This window comes from Rhipicephalus sanguineus, chromosome 8 (genome assembly GCF_013339695.2).
Source record: "Rhipicephalus sanguineus isolate Rsan-2018 chromosome 8, BIME_Rsan_1.4, whole genome shotgun sequence".
NCBI lineage: Eukaryota > Metazoa > Arthropoda > Arachnida > Ixodida > Ixodidae > Rhipicephalus > Rhipicephalus sanguineus.
In genome coordinates this window covers 52,745,531-52,767,858 of record NC_051183.1, presented here as the reverse complement: position 1 = coordinate 52,767,858, position 22,328 = coordinate 52,745,531, and the positions used below count along the sequence as shown (strand labels likewise).

The window sequence follows — 22,328 nt, the reverse complement described above, 5'->3', positions numbered from 1 at the left end:
TCAGGGTTCGTTTGTTTTAGCTTCCGTGCTTATTCGTGTAAGTAAATATATTTGACAGTCTTTCGGGGTAAAGGATCAGCGAAAAATTAAAACCGTGCTAGACGAACAGATTCCAGTATCCTTTTTACCGCGCCAGTGTAATAGTGCATTTCCTGACGTGTCGAAAGCTTATAAATAAATAAATCAGACAAAGAACAAAGATAAGTGCATTACAGACTTCTACGAAACCATCAGCACAAAAACATGATAGTCATGCCATGCATCTGCCCCTATATAATTGGAGTTAAGACATTCTCGCATGGAGCACTGCTATGCCGATAATTGATTGACGGCACGGTGATGGCGTGTTACAGCATTGTTATTCCTCCAGAAGGGCGGGTATAAATAGAGAGGCTAGCAGTCGGTAAGCATTGAATCCCCTGACGGAAACTGGAAGGCATCATGAAGTTTCTTGTACTCGCTCTCGCTATTGTCGCCGCACTTGCTGAGCCTGAGGAAACAGTGGATCTGGAGTGGCTCAATGAAAGCCTGTATGGTGCCAACCAAGACGCCTGGAAGGTAAACTTCATTTCAATGCTCGCGTTGTCACTGCACGTAGAAAATTGTTGAAGTAGCAGGTTATGATAAATGCGTACCATGTGCACGCACACCTTAAGGATGTGGCTGACATTACTCCTAAATTTCCATATTTCATGTGAAAATAAAGACTAGTGATGATAAATTCAATTCTTCCGTAGGATGACCTTAAGCGGCACAAAATACGTTAGACGATTGCGTTTCGACTGTTCAGTGAGACAAGTCTTTTTCTTTAAATTCCGTGGTAATACATGGAGAGCTCAGGATGTCGAGGCATTATCCTAAGTAAAATGAAAATTTTGCCTTCATGCAAATGCGCATCTATGCTAACTTAGAATCGGAACGTGTTTCCCGGCCGCGGTGGCCTCATTTTCGATGGAGGCGAAGATGCTTGAAGCGTGTGTACTTAGATTTAGATGCACGTTAAGGAACCCCAGGTGGTCGATATTTCCGGAGCTCTCGACTACGGCAGCTCTTATAATCATATAGTATTTCTGGGACATTAAACCCCAACCATTATTGAATTAGAATCAGAACATTTCCACGGCTTATTAAGCGCTGAGTTCTAGACTGCGCTTTTCGCATGTCTAATGCCATTACTTTTCATAGTGGGGTGGGTAATATATTCATGGCACCTTTAGCAGGCTACAAAAATACAATTTGTGCAGTCAAAACTACGGAGTATCTGGATCAATAGTGACAGATTTAGTTATTGAAACAGAAGATGACGTTCTATGCTACAATTTTATAAAGGAAAGCCAGTCAAAATTCATCGCCTAGCACTCAGTCATCACTTAGCAACCTGGCGGGAGCTGACCATGTCGAAAAATTGCAGAGTAAAGAATATGTTATGTTTTGTCGCGTTCCTCAATAGAATACACTGAAATTTCGAGGAGAATTTCACCAGGAGGGACGCTGCATTGATAAGATCATTGGTTCGAAAGAACACACCTGGAAAAAATAATGAAACGACTTTGAAACAGACGCCCAAGTTGTCACCTGACAAAATGTTTCTTAGTTTAATTAACAGATAGGGAATGGCAATAATGAATTAAGTAAAACACATTTTAAATTGCAAAGAATTACTCCACAAGTGTGTTTCGCATTATCATTACGCAGCTTCTTGCGGAATATACTATTGAGTGAATATGTAATGCAGAAGAGCACCAAAATGGGCTAGTTGATTGAGGTTGATCTCGTCGTGGCCCTAACTAGGCCATTAGAAGGACAACAGAAAAATAGAACAATATATATTGCAATCAACAATGACAAAACTAAAAAAAACAGACTTAAGGAGAAAACAATGGCATCAAGGGTGCTACTTGTAATCTTGTTTATTTTCTGATCTAGCGAGGAAAGTTTCCGCTCCAATTTTTAAGAAACCCATGCAGAATATCCTTGGTAGTTGACAACGGAATGCGCGAACGTAGGGTTTTATCGCAGGAATCTCTAAGGTTGTAGACATCCCGGGAACGTTCCGGTGGATTTGACGTGGCGTCGTTCATCTTCTTTCTAGCGCTCTTCAGTGCCTAGAATGGTAGGAGCTTTCCCCGGCCACAGTGACTCATCCTTAACATTAAAGTTTCCAAAATGTGGGAAGTTTCCTGATGTGTCGAAAATGCCATGTGGGCTTTCCATGTCGTCCTAAAGAGGCCTTTCAATCCATCACGAATTGCACCAAGAAAGCCTTCACAACAACTGTTCTCCTTTTACATGCGTTTTTATTCGTCGGTACATCGCATTCGTGTCGTTCACGTAGGTTCATCTCCTGTAAGAGACAGTCCTTACGAGACAGTCTTGCGACATTCGCGTAATCCGAAGCTCGCAGGTTCGGTCCCTGCCGGCGGCAAGTTGTCTCTTCGTCCACTTTACTTTCTTCACATCTATAGCACAATTATTTCACTACACTTAAAACAGTACAGTAAACACCCATATGCCTTCATTGGCTTCGTTATCTGCTGGTTCTCATTAAGGTTCTGTCAAGCAAAGAAACGAGCCTTCGAAAATTCCCTTCCTTCATTCATTCATTCATAGCCAGTGGTTCGTTCCGGCAGAGTTGATGCCTTCTGGTAGTATACGAGGGCTTATTGATCAGCTGTCCGTTCGATAAATGTTCACGTCCTACGTGACGCCATCTGGCACAAACAAAGGGTGTTCCACACTCGCCGTCATGGCTAAGGGCGGCGCTGACTAACACTCCCAGGGCTTGCATGCACATAAATACCCGATAAGTGGACGAGGGGGCGATCGCCGCTGTAGCTCAGTTGCTAAGAGCATCGAGCGCGTAATTCGAAGGTTCAGTCGCTGCCGATGGCAAGTTGTCTTTTCGTCCACTTTACTTTTTTACATCTATAGCACAATAATTGCACTGCACTCAAAAGAATACAATTAACTTACCATATACCTTCCGTGGCATCATTATGTGCTGATTTTCATTAAATTCTTTATTCTAGTGAGAAAGAGAGTCAGCTTCAGAGCATAGGGCCCTAGGTTCGACACCCTCGTAGGCTAGAAAAACGTTTTTCGTTTAATGCATTCTTGTATTGATATAGGTTCCTCTTACATGACAGAGGTCCATATGTACGGACAAAGAGTTTTCTGTTCCTGTCGGCAAAATATTATTTACGCATGTAATAATTTGCCAAATAATATTTTGTCCCTTATTGATCCTTGTTCAAGGAATTTATCCTCGCATCTTCGAATCTTCTCCTGCATGTTCTCCGGTTGTTCTACCTTCTTTAGCGTGAATGTTTATTATTCTGAAGTTTCTGTTTGCGTCTCTTTATAGTACATCCAATGATATCAAGGTTGCACTGAGAATCTTTTACTGATACGGAATGCCGTCTATTACAAGCTGTTTAATTTCTTTTAAACTATGCCGTCGTCACAAAACCCAAATTTAAGATCGTAAGCTCACACTGAGGTATTTATATGCTTATTTCTCTCTGAAAGCCCGTGATGCAGTCTTTTTCTGCTCTTGGAATACAATCACAGCATGAATAATATATGATCCTTCATTAGTTGTTGCAGTAAGTCATTAATTCACGTGACCATAGCACTGCCGTTTGCCGTACGGCTAAAGTGGTTTGTCGACGTGAATATGCAGTTATGCCGCGCTAGACGGTTGCCGTCTCGTTAAACGTATGGTGCGTGTGCCGCAATCATATTTCGCGCGGTCAAGTGGATCGTGAGGTGTGCATCGACAGAACGGCAGACAAAATAATAATAATCATAATAATTGTGGGTTTTTACGTCCCGAAACCACAATATGATTATAAAATGCGCCGTAGTGTGGGGCTCCGGAAATCCAACCTTCTTAATAATAATAATAGTATCTGGGGTTTAACGTCCCAAAACCACGATATGATTATGAGAGATGCCGTAGTGGAGGGCTCCGGAAATTTCGACCACCTGGGGTTCTTTAACGTGCACCTAAATCTAAGTACACGGGCCTCAAACATTTTCGCCTCCATCGAAAATGAAGCCGCCGCGGCCGGGATTCGATCCCGCGACCTTCGGGTCAGCAGCCGAGCGCCATAGCCACTAGACCACCGTGGCGGGGCAATCCAACCTTCTTTAACGTGCACATAAATCTAAGCACCCGGGCCTCAAGCCTCAAGCACACATAAATCAGAATGAAAGATAGCGTCCTTGAAGTGTAAATGAGAAAAAAAGAAAATCACAGCATATCCACGGAGTGAATGATGATGAGTGGGCGAAGCTGCGGAGGTTCATCGGTAAACCGTGAATCTTCCGTGAATTCTGCCCAGTACATCATCACCGACGTGAGATCGGGCGCGTTTATACTAAAGGCTCGATGAGTTATGACGACTTGCAGCTCACTTTAACTTTACATGTACGCTGTGAATTTTCATTGTTTAGAAAACCATTGCTTTAGAAAACATGTGGCGTCTTTCGTTAAGCAGCTGGCGTCTTTTCGCTTTGCTTTAGAAACATCTGGCGTTCTTTCGTTTTGCCTTTACAAAACATCTGGCGTCTTTCGTTGGTTTATTTCATCAATCAACGGCGTTTTGAACAAAATTTTTATTGTTTAATCACGCACAGGAGAAATCTCACCAGGCACAATGGCTGCTAATGGGAATGAGAGACAGAAGAAGTCGGCTTTTAGCTAACACTTACACTTCTACTTCTACTAACGTTTCCTACTGGAACATGCCAATGGCTGCTAATGGGGAATGAGAGACAGAAGAATTCGGCTTTTAGTTAACGCGCACGCTGCGAATTTTTTATTGTTCAACAACGCACAGGAAAAATCTCCCACCGGCACCACCTTGGAGGTCAAAGCGTAAGACTTGTTACGCACTACTACTACGACTACGAGGGACGAACGGGTGCCGCCTTAAGGAGCTTCGCCCCTAAAAAAGTGTAGAAGCACAGGAATCAAAGGACGCATTGAAAGGATACCCAAATACACTCGAGCAGGAAGGTAGAAAAAGACAGATGGTGTTTGAAAACCTTGTACAGTGGCTAGGCGCGAGTGTAATATGAGTCTGTATCAATCCTAGCACAAAATGTTACGCTGGCTGATGAGTTCCCCGGATGCGTTATCTCCCACGCTAGAACCACGATGTGTAACAGTACCTTGAGGTGCTATGGTTCTCTTCTACCACACGATCTTTCCAGCTCAGCCGTCATGGCTATTAGGGCGTAGTAACACCGTGAAGTAGTGTGTGCTCATTTGTCACCACATCGACATCCGCAAGGCAGATGAATGTCGAGGATATTCTTTGTTGTAGTTTGAGACATCATCAGAACAGGAGACATTTTCTTCACTTCGTGATTGCTCATACTGAAAATCACAGAGCGACATTACAAGACGCCCAACTTTGTGCCATACTTATTATTCAACCGCAATCATGGTGCGATGATACGGATATTCATGCTTTACGCGGTGCTATTTCAATGTCAGATTCGCACCAAGCAATTTCCATCAAGTAACTTGCAAGACATCAGGGAACATGGCTACAGAGTGGAGCATTAGTGGTCTATATTTTCTTTCAGAGCCTCCAAGCGGACGATGGTTCAGTTTACTACCTGGCATGGAGCACTTATAATGACGATGAAACGTGGGGCACAGACATTACTTGCTTGAGTGTTACAGGCATGAATGTGAACGAAGAAGAAAAAAGTATTGATGCCGTAATTAGTTTTAAAAGTAACGGCGAGGATGCATAGTAAGTACATATTATTTCGCATTAATCCTGCAAAGCAAAAATCCACATTTTGCAAAAAAACAAAACTAAAAAACACGACACCGATGTTTCTTTTAAACAATAGTTAAAAATTTGAAAGACGCTTAAGTTTTGACTTTAACAGCGATACGTGATAGCGCTGACGGGCCCCGTTTTATGGCCTTCTCATTGGTTTGCCATCCTTCTTGGTGGACACTTATACCGTGCTGAATGGAAGGCGTGACTGTGTGCATGATATTGGCTCTTGGAAACTTTCCTAGGGTGCCTACGGCAGCTACAGCTGCGAAGTATGCACAACAATCCTATAACGCAAAACGCGCATCTGAGTATCTGCACAATTGGTTGATGCTATGTATGATTACGACGGTTATGAATTATAGCTGAGCCCTTTGTTGTGAGCTGGCCGGTTCTAACCACCCCCTACTTACGCAACTGACATATTGTGACACCTGGTGCGATTCTCTACGCCTTCCGCGCCGTATTAAACGTGTTAAGGAGACTCCTCGCTCGGCATGGCGACTGTATTGAATTTTTACGAAGCAGCTTCAAGCACGGGCCTTGTTCTGTGGCAGAATATATCACTGCCACGCAGGATGCATGAGCTCGATTCCGGCTCGAACCCTGATTCTTTGCATCCATGGGTATTTTACGGTTACTGACAACGCCGATTTTTCGACCATATACAATGTCAATACCGCATTTTCAGCTGCACGGGCTGTTCAACGCTGTCGCATTTGAACTTGCGTCTCAATAGGATACGCCACATTCTGGATGTTGCAACTGCCAGACGCTACTAACTTTATGAAAGTGCACTCATATGATTACGCTGACGGCAGCCACCAGCTTTTTCTTCCATAAACACTACAATAGGAATTCGCTCAGCCGGTTCTTGTTTTAATTTCTGTACGTTATAGAGAACAGTATGCAGCTTCACAATCAGCACAATTATGATAGTAACCGCTATATGGCGCTTGTCTGAAGTGGTTTGAAAGAAAAAAAGAGCCAAATAATGGACATGCATGTGAATACCCTCCTTACAATTTGTGCACATCATCTCGCGCAGTTGCCAATATTTTGTGCGAAAAGTTTAGGAAAACAGTGAAGTCATATTCCTTATTTTTAGTGCTATGAGGGGTGGTCATATGATTGAACAGATTAAGAGCACGATAAGCTGGAATATTTATGTCGTGGTAATCAGTCGGCTACTACATAAAATTAAAATGAATCCTCTTTTGCCTTTGATAATCAGTTGAGGCATGAACTAGATATAAAATTATCAAAAAGCCATGCTAAACTCTTTATTGCTCTCACGATATGGGCAGTTGCATGTTTTAGAATGTTAGGTATTTTTTATTTGCCTTTTCGTGACTCTCACATATATTCTGACTCAAAATAACAGACAGCATTAGATTATTTTTCTGAATAAACATTCAGCCTATGCATATTACTATACGAATGTTAGTTGAAATTTTATATGTATAATGATGCACAGTTTGTAAAAAAACTGCAACAGCGGTATAATATTTTCACTATTTCAATAAAAGTTACTGGAGTTCGACCTATCTTTTTATCTTTTAATTCTGCGGCAACACATCCCAAGCTTACATCAAACTCTTGCATCGCAGTACGCCCTGACATTTAAAATGTGAGCAAGGTTCATTAAAAATGCAATGTCCCTTGAAGAACTACAGCTCTCCCTAGTTTCAGACGATCTCGACGGTTCGCGGTACTAGTATTTCTTCCGTACTCTAGATGAGATAGACCAAACAACTGAGAACTTTGAACAGCTATATCTCCATTAAGGTGATTATATGCTCAAATGATATTGTGACGACCTTGCAAATCTGTGCGCTTGAGTCCGAAGCGTTGTTGAGAGGAATCAAGGATCCAAAAAGTATTACATATATTGTCTTTCTTGTTTACAGAGCGCTTTGTGTACTATGCAGCACATGTAGGCTAGGTATGCGAGCATTTGAGTATTTGTTTGGTCGATTGCCCAGAACGAGCTTTAATATAAGTACGGAAAATTGCTCACTGTTATGAGGCCATCGATATTGTAGGAATGACCTTCGAGTATGTACACACACTACTACACTGGCGGCATTGCCGTTGTATTTTTCTTAATATTTCAAGACAATCTTGATGTATGCATATCATATGCGTCGTGTGTACGTTACAATGTGCCCTTCGAAAACTAGTCACTGTAGCGCTAGTGATTCTTTTTCTGGGACCGTGGTTGTCGCGAACGCTGGTAGTCACTGTTGGTGATTGAATCCTGGGACAAGAAAAACTAGAAAAAATGTCCTATTTGCCCTGGGCGGTATATGCCTTGACAGTAATGAATGATGAGAGACATATGCCTTTAAAAGTAGGTGTTCTTATATTTGTGCCATACACACAAAGCTTCGCAACAATACGAATGGCCCTACAGAACAATGGCTTGCTCCTTTCACAATAATAATGTGATCTCAGTTGATGGGAATAATTTCACGCGATCACATCACACTCCATTGGTGACTAAATGCTATCTGATTTAAAATTGACGGAAAGGAGCTGTAAAACAATAGCGACCGATAAAGATTAGCACAAGAAATTTTGACGTTGAGTTACAAAAACGAAGTGAATGTGGTTAGGACTTCAACTAATATAAACTCCTAAGGCACGTGTTGGCGTATGTTACAGTTCAACCATGGTAAAAACATCAGTCCTCCCGCCATTTCGCATATTGTGAAATTATAAAAAAATATGATTCTGACGAAATAAAGCCGGCGTGAAAATGACTGAATGACTTCATTTTAGAGTACAGAGTAGAATGCTTCCTTGTAGAAGCAGTGTTTCATGATATCGCGGACAATGGGGAAATGTTTGGTGGTCTTGTGCCCCAAATAACATTTGCACTCAACTTGTACAACCATTTCAGCCAAGTGTCGTATGAAAAAGTGTATGCTGTTACAACGGAGGGTTACGAGAAGGAAAACGCCATTATGTATGTAACAGAAGGTAAGTTTCTGCTTTCATAGATCGCTTGCAGCTATTGTCAAAATGCAGTTACCTCATGGGTGTCACTAACACACAGATTGCTTGAGACTTGGTTCGCATTCCGCTGAGTGCGAATTCGGCTGCGGTGAAGTCCATGTGATAGAGTTTACATTGCTGGGTTCGTCCTACCTAGCACCTGCACCAAGCCTCTTACCTGCTGCCGACAGATTTCAGGCATTTTATAAGCAAGCTAGAACCGAACCACAAGGATTGCTATCCTTGTGTTGATGCTTCTGTCAATCAAACTACTATAGGGAACCTCGGCTCACAAAAAACGGCGTAAGCTAGAATCATTTTTGTTCATCAAACCAATTATTCTTTTTTACGAGGATATTAACTAAAACGCCCCAACAGTTGATACTTTCTTAAGAACCCTCTGACTATCGGCCTCAGGAAAGCTATATCTGAAGTTCCACTGGCACGTGTATTCAATCTAAATTAATGTAAAGCCTTATTTTAACAGCGGAACAGTTAAACCTTTTCTTTGCACCCGGCAGTGCGAACAAAACTTCTCATCATGACCCAGCACATGTTCTCTCCGCCCCCTTCTTCCTCTTCTGCTGCTGTCCCAGAACACTTGCTCGATTTGTCAACACGTGCGCTGATGCAAGCACTCTGTTGGGCGAGGCGGCGAGCGCACAAACAGAGAAATAAAGGAGAAAGAAAGAGAGAATGAAATAGATATTTTAAGAGCGGAGCTGTTTAAGCCCGAGGTTAGGCCGTAGGGTGTGAACAAAAACTGCGCCTAGCTGTGACGTCATCTCGCATTGCCGTAACAAGCTCAGCGAAGCTAATTAAGCCAAGACCTACTGAAACCTAGCTCATTGGACAAAGACGATTACAGCAAGGCTAATTTGCTAAATACATATTAAATGGCGACTAAGGGAGATAAAACATATTGAGTCATACTAATTAATTGAGCGCAAATTAAGTCAGCACTAATTACGCCCAGACTATTTGCGCCACGTATAAAATTAAGCCACGGCTAATAAGAGAAGACTTCTTAAGCCAAGACTAACTAAACGAAGAGTAATTGAGTTAATAAAACCAACACTAAAGCCAAGTCCAATTATGTGATGTGTAATTAAGGCAATCTAATTAAGCCCAAGCTTACCATAACTACAATCCTAGAAAAACCGTAAGAAGCTGGGTAGATCACATGCTCCACAGTTGACTCCAGCCTTGCACGACTAGTGGAAGTCCAAGTGTGAGTACGCAAAAGAATACTAACCAAATGCCAAACACAAAAAAAACGGAAAGTCATCGCCACTGAGTTAAGCTCAGTGTTCGTAGAATGCGGCAAGCCTTTAAAGGGACGACTCCTTCATCGAACCGTGGTCTCCGTGATTATCTCCGGCAGCGTGCGCAGCTGAAGTCACGGTAGAACTCAACATAACCTTCTGGGGAACCTCGAGGTCGCCGTGGAGCGCTGTACAAGAGGACCAGCCCAGCAGGCTTCCAGAGCTGAACTGCGCGTGCCTCGTGCTTGCTCGTGATCGAACTGCGCGTGATGTAGCTAGCTTTCGTGTCGTGTACGACCATCTCTCTTCCTTTCGTTCTACTTTTCAAGCTGGTTGTCAAGACGCCGGCTCAAAGCGTCTTCCTATCCACAACGCGGTGCAGCGACAGTGGGCGCTAGATGCTATTTTGCTGTTTTTATTTGAGGACTGCTATAAACAATTCTTCGTGCTCGAATTTGGATGCTTACAGATGGGCAGACCTACACAGACGTCCTGGTTTATTCTGATGGAAATTCATGCGATGTATTCTACGTTCCTCCTAAAGACGGTAAGTGAAGATGTTTTCGTGTATTTGGCGAAGTGCATTTTATGGAGCAATATTAGCCCATGCAGCCCGGAACTGTTTTTCTTAATGGGCAGAGATTATTTTCTTCCAGGCGTCGTTTTATTTTATTGCCGCCTATAAGTACAAAAACGGTTAATTTTGAGCACCCCAACAGCTTATAAGAGAAATGGCGCCATGTGCCGTATTTAGGAATCGATGCCTTAGTGAGAGTGAAGTGCAATACGGTGTATTATGCAATAGTTGGAATTGTACCTTCCCAATGGGCATTGAAACTCCCTCGGACATCCGAATAAAATCCGAACGTCCACGTCCTAAGCAGTTGTCCAGGGGACATCCGATGGATATCAATGTCGGATTAAATGTTCAAGTCCGTTTGATTTTCTCCATCGGACGTCCTCGGGACATAACGTGCAGGACATATCGCCAGTCGCGTACGATTTTTAAATTGTTTCGGGCTTTAGTTGCGAACTTGTGGTTTTCCGTACTTATGAATCAAGGATATGTCTTTGAAGGCCATCATGCGCGCGATAGGTCGAATTTTCAACAGAAAATGTGATGTATATAATTCACTACGCCTTTCAAGTAGTTAATTACAGCAGCCAAGCCTATATATCGCTTTCAAAAACCCCTCGGTCATTTCTTACAGCGCAGAAAGCGCGCCACGCCCGAGAAAACCCGCACGCTGCCAGTATGGCCACCACGGGTGTTTATTGAATCGCCGCATCTGGCTGAGCGTCGAATTTTCAGCACAGCACAAAAAACACTAGCATTTTCAGCGCAGCCTCAGAAACACTGCGGTCTCTAGAATTATGTATCGATATATTTTCTACTAAAGGAACGCACAATGTAATACTTACGTATTGATGGTGCGCCTCAGATATGCGTAATATTTGCTTTTTGATCGAGAATGTTCCCAATTATGAACCTCGCTACCAGTTCAAGATGGCTGGGCATTCAGAAAGTAGCTAAACTTTAGCCGGGTGGCTGAATATCGAGTGACAGACGGACACCAAAGTATCTGCGTTTGTTCCCTAAGAAAGACTATCGCCTTTAATATTGGACGATCACGCCGATCGAGGTGGCGACGCCCTTTAAAAGAAATTGCACATATTTTGAAGCCGCAAATCTTACTCGATCGTTCCAAGCGACGAAGCGACTACGGTTGATCTGCGGTTGCCACGCGCATTTTTTCCCCTCCATGGCAATGAAAACATCAATAAAAAGAGCTCCTAGCTGCGTCCGTTGAACCTCCGAATATCCGTCGTAGACACCCGTGGGACATCCGCTGGATTGCCAATTAGTATGCGCCTTCTAGTCCAGCGGATGTCCGCTGTACGCCTATCGGCTATTCGCGGATGTCCACTGGACGACCAAGACATCCAGAAATGGACATCCACTGGACGCCCGCCGGAGTTTAAATGCCCAATGGGTTGTAATCACATGTAAATATTGTAAATCTAGCAAGAAAGGAAAGAGACATTAGTTAGCGCGTCTGAAAAGTCCAAAAGCAAGTTACTGCGCTCTTCCCTCCACGTCGCCGGCGTCTATATATTGGACGTTTCGTTAACTGTATTTTCATAGTAAATTGTTGAACTTTCCCATATTGCGCCGAAATTATTAGGCTGCAAGAGCAACAAGTCTTTATCCTCCTCTAGGTCTCTCAGGAATCATTTATATAGCGCAGCAAACGTATCTGTCTCCGTTATTCCCAATTTCACTACTGGAGTCCCGTTGAAAATTAGTAAAGCAATCCAGGCTGATTCCTTATTTCTCGAAGCGTGCTATATTTAGTACATTGTGTATTGATTAGGACGACGCGTAAATGGCAGGAAAGGCACAGCTTTGAAAATAAGTCTTTCAGTATCTTAGAAACAACAGAAAAATCTACATAGGCTATCAAATGATTAATGAATGAGTACAATATGATCACAATTGGGTGGGTGCTCTTGACGTCCATGTTGTCTTCAGCTATTTGCACTTTAGCCTTGCGTATGCGCGTGCTGAGAATGATGGCTTTTTACCGATGAGCGTTTCGGCATTTGTGGTTAATTGTGCTTCGTACTTTTATTGCGCTTGACCCGCCACGGTGGCCTAGTTGTCATGGTGCTCGACTGCTGACCCGCAGGTCGCGCAATCGAATCCCTGTCGCGGCGGCCACATTTCAGATGGAGGCGAAAAGGTTTGAGGCCCGTGTACTTAGATTTAGGTGCAGGTTAAAGAACACCGGATGGTCACAATTTCCGGAGCCATCCACTGCGTTGTCTCTCATAATCGAAACGTAGTTTTAGGACGTTAAACCCACATAATTATTATTATATAGTTTATTGCGATAGCAGCCATAAGATACCCCAGGGGCGTTTTTGGTGTTGCCGTGAGTTTCCGAATAAAGTCTATGCGGCGCCCCACGCATCGTATGTTCTATATTCGAGCTAAAGTGTTGGAGAGCCGTCGACAATCGCTGTTCAAGCACAGCGGAAACACGCTGGCCATCTTGCGACGCGCGGAAGATCCATCGTGGTTTCCCGAGGTGTGGCTGCGTGGCTGCGGGAGAAACCGTCTAATACGGCGCGGTCGCGGGCGCACTACCTTGACAGGAATCTACAAATGGCTCACACCTGTGTATGTACTGTGTTCTGCTGTGTTTGCGTTCAAGCGATACACAGCTCGAAGTTCGCCTCGCTTGCAGCAGCGGCCGCGTTTTGTTTGATCCCCGCGTATCTCATATGCTAAAGGGGCGATGAATATTAGACTTCCTATAGCATTGCATTTTGTTGCTATCGCACTTAATGTTTCGCCCTTGCGGTGAAACATTGACTGATTATCGTCGTTTTGGCTACATGGATGGGCTACATAACAGCCCATCCCTCATGTAAAGTCCCAAGCTGGGGTATTTGAGGTATTATTAAATTCAAAAAAATAAATAAAAACCTTCGTCAGCTTTTTGCGCCAACATGATCAATGACATGGAAGTCATATATGGCGAAACTTCATATATGGCGAAAAATTATTGCCGTATTGAAAAGTTAGGAGAGGGAGGTGAGTTTGTGCGATGGGATTACATTCTTACAACTTACATTCTTTTTCAGGATACGAGCTATGGGCAAAAAATCCCAGCGAAATTGCGGAAAATTGTCAGAGCGTATTTGAAAAGTATACAGCAGGTAGGAATGTCTTGGATGTATTCAAAAGCGACTGCCAATAATAAAAAAAATACGGCGCTTTGGAAATGGAAGCTATATATTGTCACCATATGCTTCAAGAGGTTGATCGATATTTCAATATTAATATATGCCTGTGTTCTTGGTTTTGTCTTTCATGTAGTAATTAGACACGGCCCTCGCCTGCGCTCTAATATAAAATGAAATAAAGTGTTTAACAGCAACAATACATCTGCATACTCTTATTTACCTAATCCACTGTGTCTATAAGAACCTTTACGCACGTGCTTAAAGTCTTTTCATTCAGACCAGGAGCAGTTGAGGTGTCACATACGCTTTGACACAGGGACGAATTTTAGGAAGACGTATTTTACATTGCAACAAAAAAGGTGCGCGGGACCGGTTAGTCGAACGTTTAAAACTTTTAAACGTTTACATCGCCAGCGCAGTAACGCACCCAGACAGAACTAAATGTTCGAGAACGACATGCTGCGCTAAATTGTGGGAAGTCAACCCATTTGCATTTCATTGAGATCTGCTATCATTTGTAAGGGATGAACACTGACGCTACCTTTCCGGTATCTGTGTTCATTAATTCCTAATTAAAGGAGAAGTGATACTCTCGCATGCATAGCATCGTTCACTGCGCATACCAAGAAGATTTCAAGCTTTGAAATGTTGCAGAGTACGGTTCAAATTCCACTGTCTTTTCTTCTTCCTATCTCAACTCTTTTCTGTCCTTTTCCCCTCCTTCAATGTAGATCAGCAAAGCGGGTTCAACCTCGTTAACCTGCGGGCCTTTCCTTTGCCTTTCCCTCTCTCTCTCCTATTTACATCGAGCTGGTGTCACCGACAAGGGCAGTTTACGTGTTTTCTAATAAAATGCATTGCAATGCTCTGGTACACAACAAACTGGCTTTCCCTGGTCGCGAAAATGAAGAACCGTCTTTTTATACGCAATGTCTTATGCCAAAATCGACGGGACAATGCGACTATAATTGTCTTCATACCTATCGGTTGTTCCCGTCTTTCGCCTATAAGAAATACTTTTGCCATTCACCATTGTTGTAAAGCATGCGGCTATTTGAAAAAAAAAAAAAGATGTGCTCGAACACTTCTGTTCACGTGGAGAAATTCCCAATACGGAAATGCCTATTGCGAATGTGTATTCTGCATTGCGAATAAAGAAACAAACAGCACTCTCAGTAAAGGTGCACTCTGCGGAAGTTTCACATCACTCCAATGTTTTACTGCAGTATAGCTCGCAGCGGTTGTCTTAAGAAGTAGGCGACAGCCGAAAGAGTAGGGTGAGACATTCAATAGATACATGGATGTGATTATCGATCTTTATGCATTTGTCAAATTCACACTGACAAACAACTGCGATAAGAATATAGTGGCGGCGTCATCCACTCTTAAGTAGCCGGCAGCGTGAAGGGGAAACCAAGGAAAAAGGCAAGTTTATTGAACAATGCCTATGTATATAAACGGCACCCGAGCTTGCTCTAGCAAATGTTTAAAAATATGCTGACGCACTCAATGACGACGCTGCCAAATTCACGTTGCTGAATATTCCATGGAGTAATCATTCTAAAAAGACAAAACGCGGACACGAGAAAGAAGTGAGGACACCACAAATGCCGACTAACACCTGAAGAGACGGACGACGGCGGAAAAGAAAGAAGGCACGAAAACTTATCTGCGCATGCCCATGCAATAGACGAACCTATCAATCTTGCACGCGTGGAGTCTACGTCAAAGATGACTGGTATGGCATTTGATTTCATTCTTATGCAAGTTAATCGATGGTTGGCTCACGCATGCGCTACCACTATTCTCGATATGTCATACATCAATCATCAGGCGCGTTTCTTCATTCGTATGCCGGTACAAAACTGCGCATTAAACGAATTTTGGCGTGCACTTACACTGTCGACAATGTAATGATAGATTAGAAGGTAAGCTTCGGGTTAGCAATATCTTTTATGTTCCTGTAATCTCTGGTTAATGCAGCGGCCCGTCTGTCCTACGTAGAAGCGGCCGCAGGTGAAAGGGACCTTATACGCCACACTTGTAGGGCAATCACTGAATTTGTTGGTGTATTTTACGAAACAAATATCGGTCTGCTTCTTGTCTTTTACTCGCTCACTCTTCCTCTGCCCAGCGACACAAACCTTACCTATAACTTATTGGCAGCCGTCAAATTGGCAGCCGTCAAAACCACATTAACGCCGTATCTGCTTCCTACTTTCTTTAGCCTGTGAGATACGCAATGAATGTACAGTATACCTACGATACGTTTCTTCCTATCGCTTTCTGCAACTATATGCTCAGACTTAATATAATGGACTTCCTTAAACGTTCAGCGACAGTGACCACTGCATCACGAGGATAACCTACATCTAAAAGACGCGTAACCTGTACGTAAAAAGAGTGGTGACAGAAAATTTTTGAACCTGTGTTTTTTGCTCCGAATCAGTGGCTACTGACTCATTAATAGCGGCAACGAAACTCATTTGCCCCAGCGCGAGAAGAATATTTACTATATGCTCATATGATACGACCGGCGGCAGTTTCGACTTAGAAGAGCTCTCGGGGCCCCATGACGTCCAAATTTTTGTGACACCACTCCTTTAAAAGTATCACTCATTTTGTACTCACACGACTTGGTGAGGGCCGACTTAAGGCAAGACACGGCTATACCATTGTTTACAACCTACGAGTGCTTCGACAAAAAATATATTACAATGGTGTTGAGAATCTAGGAGAATACTGCCAGCATGCGTGGTTCTTCTCAAACGTTAAGGAAATGTCCAGAAATTGTATTCTATTATTGTGAGGCAACTCTAGTGAAGTACAGCCCTCCCCATTTTTTAATTCAAGTTTTTTGCTCACAGAGGTTATCACGGTTTAAAAGTCCTCACTACTGCAAAAACTGCAAATCAAGTAATCGTCTACATAGCAAAATACCTTAATAATAGATTACTTAAGGCACCTTCCTAAAGTTTGTCAATCTTGCTAAGGTATAAATTGCTAAGAACAGGAGCAACCTAAGAACTATTACATATCCCTGATTTCTGCACGTAAACGCCTTCCTTCTAACCTACCAGCCTTGACTTTAAATACATAGAAATAATTTCTAGAAAAGCCCCCTTAGAAACACCACATTTATTTGTGGCAATCGCCTCGTGCCCTTGATCGTTAATGCAGTCAATAACACATTTTAACAAGTCCTTATGTGGCAAGGAGTAATAAAGGTGTTCAATATCCATACTAAAAGCTTTACAACCGCCAGGCTTCTCCTCTGAGAAGAACTGAACTAGCGTCTGAGAATTACGCATACGGAAAAGGTTAGGGAACCTTAACGGCTTTTCTGGAGTGCCACGGAATACCTAACTTTTTCTTTAACATCAAGACAATCCAAAGCGTAGCAGGGAGGGGGGGAGGCACCAGACGTACACAGGAAAAGTTTTATTTTTTGCAAAACAAAAGCAGGAGGCATGCCAGTCACACAGCGAAGCGGCGGTCGGCGGATACACCGTTCCAAGAGCAAAGCGTACATGCTCGTGTAGCCCAGGCGTTCCGTAACTGCAGTGCGCTTAGTGGATTGAAAACTGAAAATAATTCACAATAACAAAAACGAGGAGGCCCGCCAATGGTGCTGCGGCAGCGACATGGAACTACAGTGGAGGGGTGCCTTTCATCACAATGGTGTTTTTTGGTACGCGTTATTTTTCTGTGGTTGGAGGCACTTGCAAATGGCACGTCCATATTTGACCCTCTCATGCTTAGCGATCTCATATAAGGGCACCTAAATAAAAATTATTAAGCGACATTGAATTGCGATTATTCCTTTCATTATGCCCCCAAGTAGGGAAAGAAGAAGGTTTTAGAAGTATACTAAGTGTCCATGTTATTTTTCTGATTTACTTTATGCTCAGGAAACGCCTGGAAACCTCCCAGAAACAGTTGTTGAAATGAAAAAGAAATCGTAAACGGCAGACGCACGCGTCTTCCTGATTTTTTTCGCGTGTGTATTCAGGATATTCAGTCTTACCTAAAGAGCACGAAAATGTCTTCGGCCGTCTTTAATGAAATGTGGTGATTGAAAACACAGAAATACAGCTGTCCTCATTTGAGCACACTATGTGAATGGCGTTCCATGGTGCAGTGGTAGTGCACGAAGATTTAGAAGCATTTCAAAAGTGTTTGAGATGCTCAAGTAAAGCCCCTAAAAGAACTGAAGTGTGAAGAACGAGGAAGCTCTTCCGTGCGCACTTTGAGTGGTACCTAACTCGAAGAAAATGGTTGAAAAACTCCCTTGTTCACGTTGTGTCCAGCGAAGCTACCCGAGAGTCTGAAGGGATGACGAGGCGGTGCAGTTGAAAAGAGATATGCATAAATGAGAGGCTGCGCTCTTTCTTCAAAGAGAGAGAGAAATAGATGAAAAGGAAGAGGCAGGGAGGTTAACCTGGTGCGAGCGACCGGTTTGCTACCCTGCGCAGGGGTGGGGATATAGGGGTCGGAAAGAGGGCAGAGAGAGAGGGAGATCAAATAAAAACAAAACAAAACATGCACACATGCACACACACACATGCAGGACGTCCTATCACAGCCGTTCTGATAGCCCGGTTGAACGCAGAAAGCGCATTAGCGCCTGCACAGCCTTCTTCTGAGACGTAAAGTCCTGTCGGTGGCGCAGGAGTCTTTCTTCCGAAAGAGTTCGGTCGTCCAATTTGTCAAGCGCGTTGCAAAGCGACTGTCTCTGCGAACAGTACTGTGGACAGTCGCACAGAATATGCTTCAAAGAAGTTCATAACAAACCACAGGGGCTGGGTGGGCTGCATGAAAGCTATAGTGGCCCTATACAGGAATGCGTTCTAACCTGGAGGGGATACCTCAGGATGTTTTATCACCTTGTCAAAGCAATCGTTATGAACGCATCAATTCTGTGGAAGTGGCTAGAAGGAGATGAGAAGAAGACGGGCCTACCTAGTCTGCAGCAAGGTACTGTCGTTTAACGTAGTGAAGTAGCGCAAAAACGCAAGGGGGCGTCCGAGCGAATCTACTGTTCCTTTATTAAAGATAATAATAATAATAATAATAATATCTGGGGTTTAACGTCCCAAAACCAAGATATGATTATGAGAGACGCCGTAGTGGAGGGCTCCGGAAATTTCGACCACCTGGGGATCTTTAACGTGCACCTAAATCTAAGTACACGGGCCTCAGACATTCCTTTATTAAAGAGGTCGCAGTATAACGTGATCGATTAAATCCGAGCGAGCGATCACTTAACGTGATCGATCACTTAACGATCACTTAACGATCACTTAAGCGATCACTTAACGTCATCGATTAAGTCCGAGCGAATCTACTGTTCCTTTAACAGAGAGATCGCAGTATAACGTGATCGATTACATAGAAATTTATGGTGCTGAATACTTTCCGAATAACACCGAGTGGAAGTATACCTAGCATTGCCACAGTGCGTTTCCCCATTGCAAGCACATGGCGTTCTTCGGCCGGTGAAATTTAGCAATATGTCCTCAATACTTCACATCTTTACACGCAGCCTGGTTGCAGCTAAGTCCATTCATGTGCAGTGAAAGCAAGGAATATTGGTGCAAGGAAAATAGTTTCGGCTATCAAATTTGTAGTGTGGGATTTATTTTTATGTGGTTGGTGGTCCTTGGTGGGGGACGAATGGACGATCAAGCGTTTTGAAGAAATCATTATTGTCATTCCTCTCGCTTTTCATTTTTTTTGCTCGTTTACTCCGGTTGTGCGATTATACAACATTACACGCTGCTTTTACAAGGAATTTTCGAAGTGCAAATGCAACTTCTAAAGCATGTTTATAGCATAGCTTCATGTTGTCCTACGGAAGAACTTTAAGATGTCCGTCTATTCGACGTCGTCTGGATTCGCCACCGTGGTCTATAGTGGTTACGGTGCTCGACTGCTGGCCTTACAGTCGCGGCATCGAATCCCGGCCGTGCGCCTGCATTTTCGGTGGAGGATGAAGTGCTTGAGGCCCGTGTACTTAGATTTAGGCACACGTTAAAGAACCTCAGGTGGTCCAAATTTCCAGAGCCCTCCACCAGGGCGTCCCTCACAATCATATCCTGGTTGTGGGATGTTAAACTCCAACAAATATTACCGACGCCGTCTGGCGCGCCCCAGTTCCACCAGGGAACCGAATGTTAAGATGTCTCTCGCTCTCGAGAGCCCGACATACGTACATCGCAACGTGCGCTACAACCCCTTTGTTTATTGTTCGATGACATCTGTTTGCGATATACTGTTGGCGTGAGGTAAAGTTTACATCGACCAAAGACCGCTTAGAACATGCCCTTTCGATAAAGAAGGAACAGGGTCGTGTTGGCCGTTAAAGTCGGAGTTCATCAGATAAATCCGAATTGTCCAAACATTCGACAGATCCCACGCGTTGTGGGAATCGGTTTCATGCGAAGCAGTCAGCGAGTACTTCTATGCTGTATTTTATGGCTTTGAGCCAAGCGCGACGAGGTGGATCGATGTGTTTTTGTAAGTGTAGCAACTGTCTGCACATGGTGGGCTTACCACGCACGTCGACAACACTGGCGTTTAAAGCGCAACTTATGGTGTGACGTGACGTGAGCCCTCACGTTGCAGTACACACGTCAGTGTTATCGAAAGGAAGTGCACTTTATGGCAGCATCCTGTGAATATCATACGTGTCTTTCGTTATTGTATTCTTTCGGGGCCGCGCAATGTTTCAATATAGTTTGCTGAATCATAGGTATTACAAATTCAATTCTTAAAGACTGCTATAAAAGCAGAGCCAACACTGGAACCACAGACGTTAATCTGATATGACGCTTTTATCGTAAGAGTACATACGTAGAGTTTATTGTTTTCTTGTGAAATTAAATAGTCAGCACCACAAGCACAATTGACGATGCACCCACATTACGCCTGCATAGGCTGCTTTTCAAAATCAGTTTGTAGACCTGACTTGGCTCTGTGCTAGAATATCTGATCGTCACGCAGAATGCTTGGGTTCGATTCTTGCTGGGATCTAAACTTTTATTTTTTCCATTCGTCGAGGCAACGCTACCGATGTCGGTTTTCCTTAACGCTCTCGCATTTAAATTACCAATGACTGTTCTCGCCGTTCCGGGTAGATATAAACTGTCAATCACCTGTGGCGCATCCCCGTGCACTGCGGCCGGTGGTAAACCGGTACGTTCACACGTGTCTGGAGGAAAGGATTTCACGACGTCCGCGACAGGATTTTCACGTTAATAATCTGATGACCCGACAGTCATATTCGTCGAATCTGTTTACCCTCCATGCCAATTTTGGCCTACACCAAGTTAAGGATGCGACCATGAGAGCACCCAGACGTACGCGGCTAGATAGATAGATAGATAGATAGATAGATAGATAGATAGATAGATAGATAGATAGATAGATAGATAGATAGATAGATAGATAGATAGATAGATAGATAGATAGATAGATAGATAGATAGATAGATAGATAGATAGATAGATAGATAGATAGATAGATAGATAGATAGATAGATTTCGTTCCCGCGATATTAAAAAAAAACTGGTTATTAATGGCTTTATTTTTTGTTCTGAACAATACATACTTTGTTTTTGTGACGTTTAATTGCAACCGATTTGTTTGTAGCCATATTGATAGTTCGGATAACCATGCGTTTGCTGCACACTGTAATTCTTGGCAATCCTGTCCGGCGAAAAATACATTAGTGTCGTCAGCATAAATCAAAATGTCCTTAATACCTCGTACGTTAACTATGTCGTTGATATAGAGTAAAAATAGGACGGGACCAAGAACAGATCCTTGTGGTACACCATTTGAGATGAGTCCTGTGTTTGACCTAATATTATTAACAAACGTGAATTGCTGGCGATTATTTAGGTAGTTACTTAGTAAGCTCAACGCAACTCCTCTTATACCGTAAAAATTCAATTTTCTCTTTATTATATCATGGGCTACTGAATCAAACGCCTTGCGCAGGTCTAAAAAAATACCTACTGTTATTAATTTTTGCTCAAAGTTTAGCATTTTTTTTTATATCCATTAGGGCGGATTCTGAATTTTTGTTTTTTCTAAATCCAAACTGTTGATCAACCAAAATCTTATTATCGGAAATGTAACTATAAAGACGATTGTTAATTACGTATTCAGTGACTTTTGAAAAAACTGACAGCACAGAGATGGGCCCATAGTTATTTAGGTCATCTCTGTTACCGCCCTTGTAAATCACACTGACTCGGGCCAGTTTCATGTCATCAGGAAAAGATCCAGTGGTCAGCATAACGTTACATATATGTGCCAGGGGACCAGCAATAATATCGGCGATTACTTTAACTGGCTTTGTCATTATATTGTCTGCACCAGGGGCACACTTGATCTTCAGAGAATGTATGATATGAAATATTTCTTCGTCACTGGATGGTGATAAAAATGTAGATCGGGAATACGTTCCCTTCATGAAACTCACAGGATCTATGGGATA

General features: G+C 43.0%; 2 protein-coding genes across 2 annotated transcripts in view; both read left to right on the top strand.

The window, feature by feature from the left end:
* LOC119402735 (female-specific histamine-binding protein 2-like) overlaps positions 1-22,328 on the top strand; it is a 571,419-nt gene that overhangs the window by 59,592 nt on the left and 489,499 nt on the right. The window lies entirely within an intron of this gene.
* On the top strand, positions 405-14,019 carry LOC119401891 (female-specific histamine-binding protein 2). The gene is made up of 5 exons (XM_037668897.2): positions 405-558; positions 5,599-5,771; positions 8,710-8,789; positions 10,539-10,616; positions 13,721-14,019. The coding sequence occupies exons 1-5, from the start codon at positions 442-444 to the stop codon at positions 13,834-13,836; spliced, it is 564 nt and encodes a 187-aa protein (XP_037524825.1). The 5' UTR covers positions 405-441; the 3' UTR covers positions 13,837-14,019.

Coding starts and splice junctions, on each gene's coding strand:
- LOC119401891 (XM_037668897.2), top strand. CDS start 442: ATGAAGTTTCTTGTACTCGCTCTCGCTATTGTCGCCGCACTTGCTGAG. Junction 559..5,598: donor CCAACCAAGACGCCTGGAAG/GTAAACTTCATT, acceptor ATTTTCTTTCAG/AGCCTCCAAGCGGACGATGG. Junction 10,617..13,720: donor CTACGTTCCTCCTAAAGACG/GTAAGTGAAGAT, acceptor ATTCTTTTTCAG/GATACGAGCTATGGGCAAAA.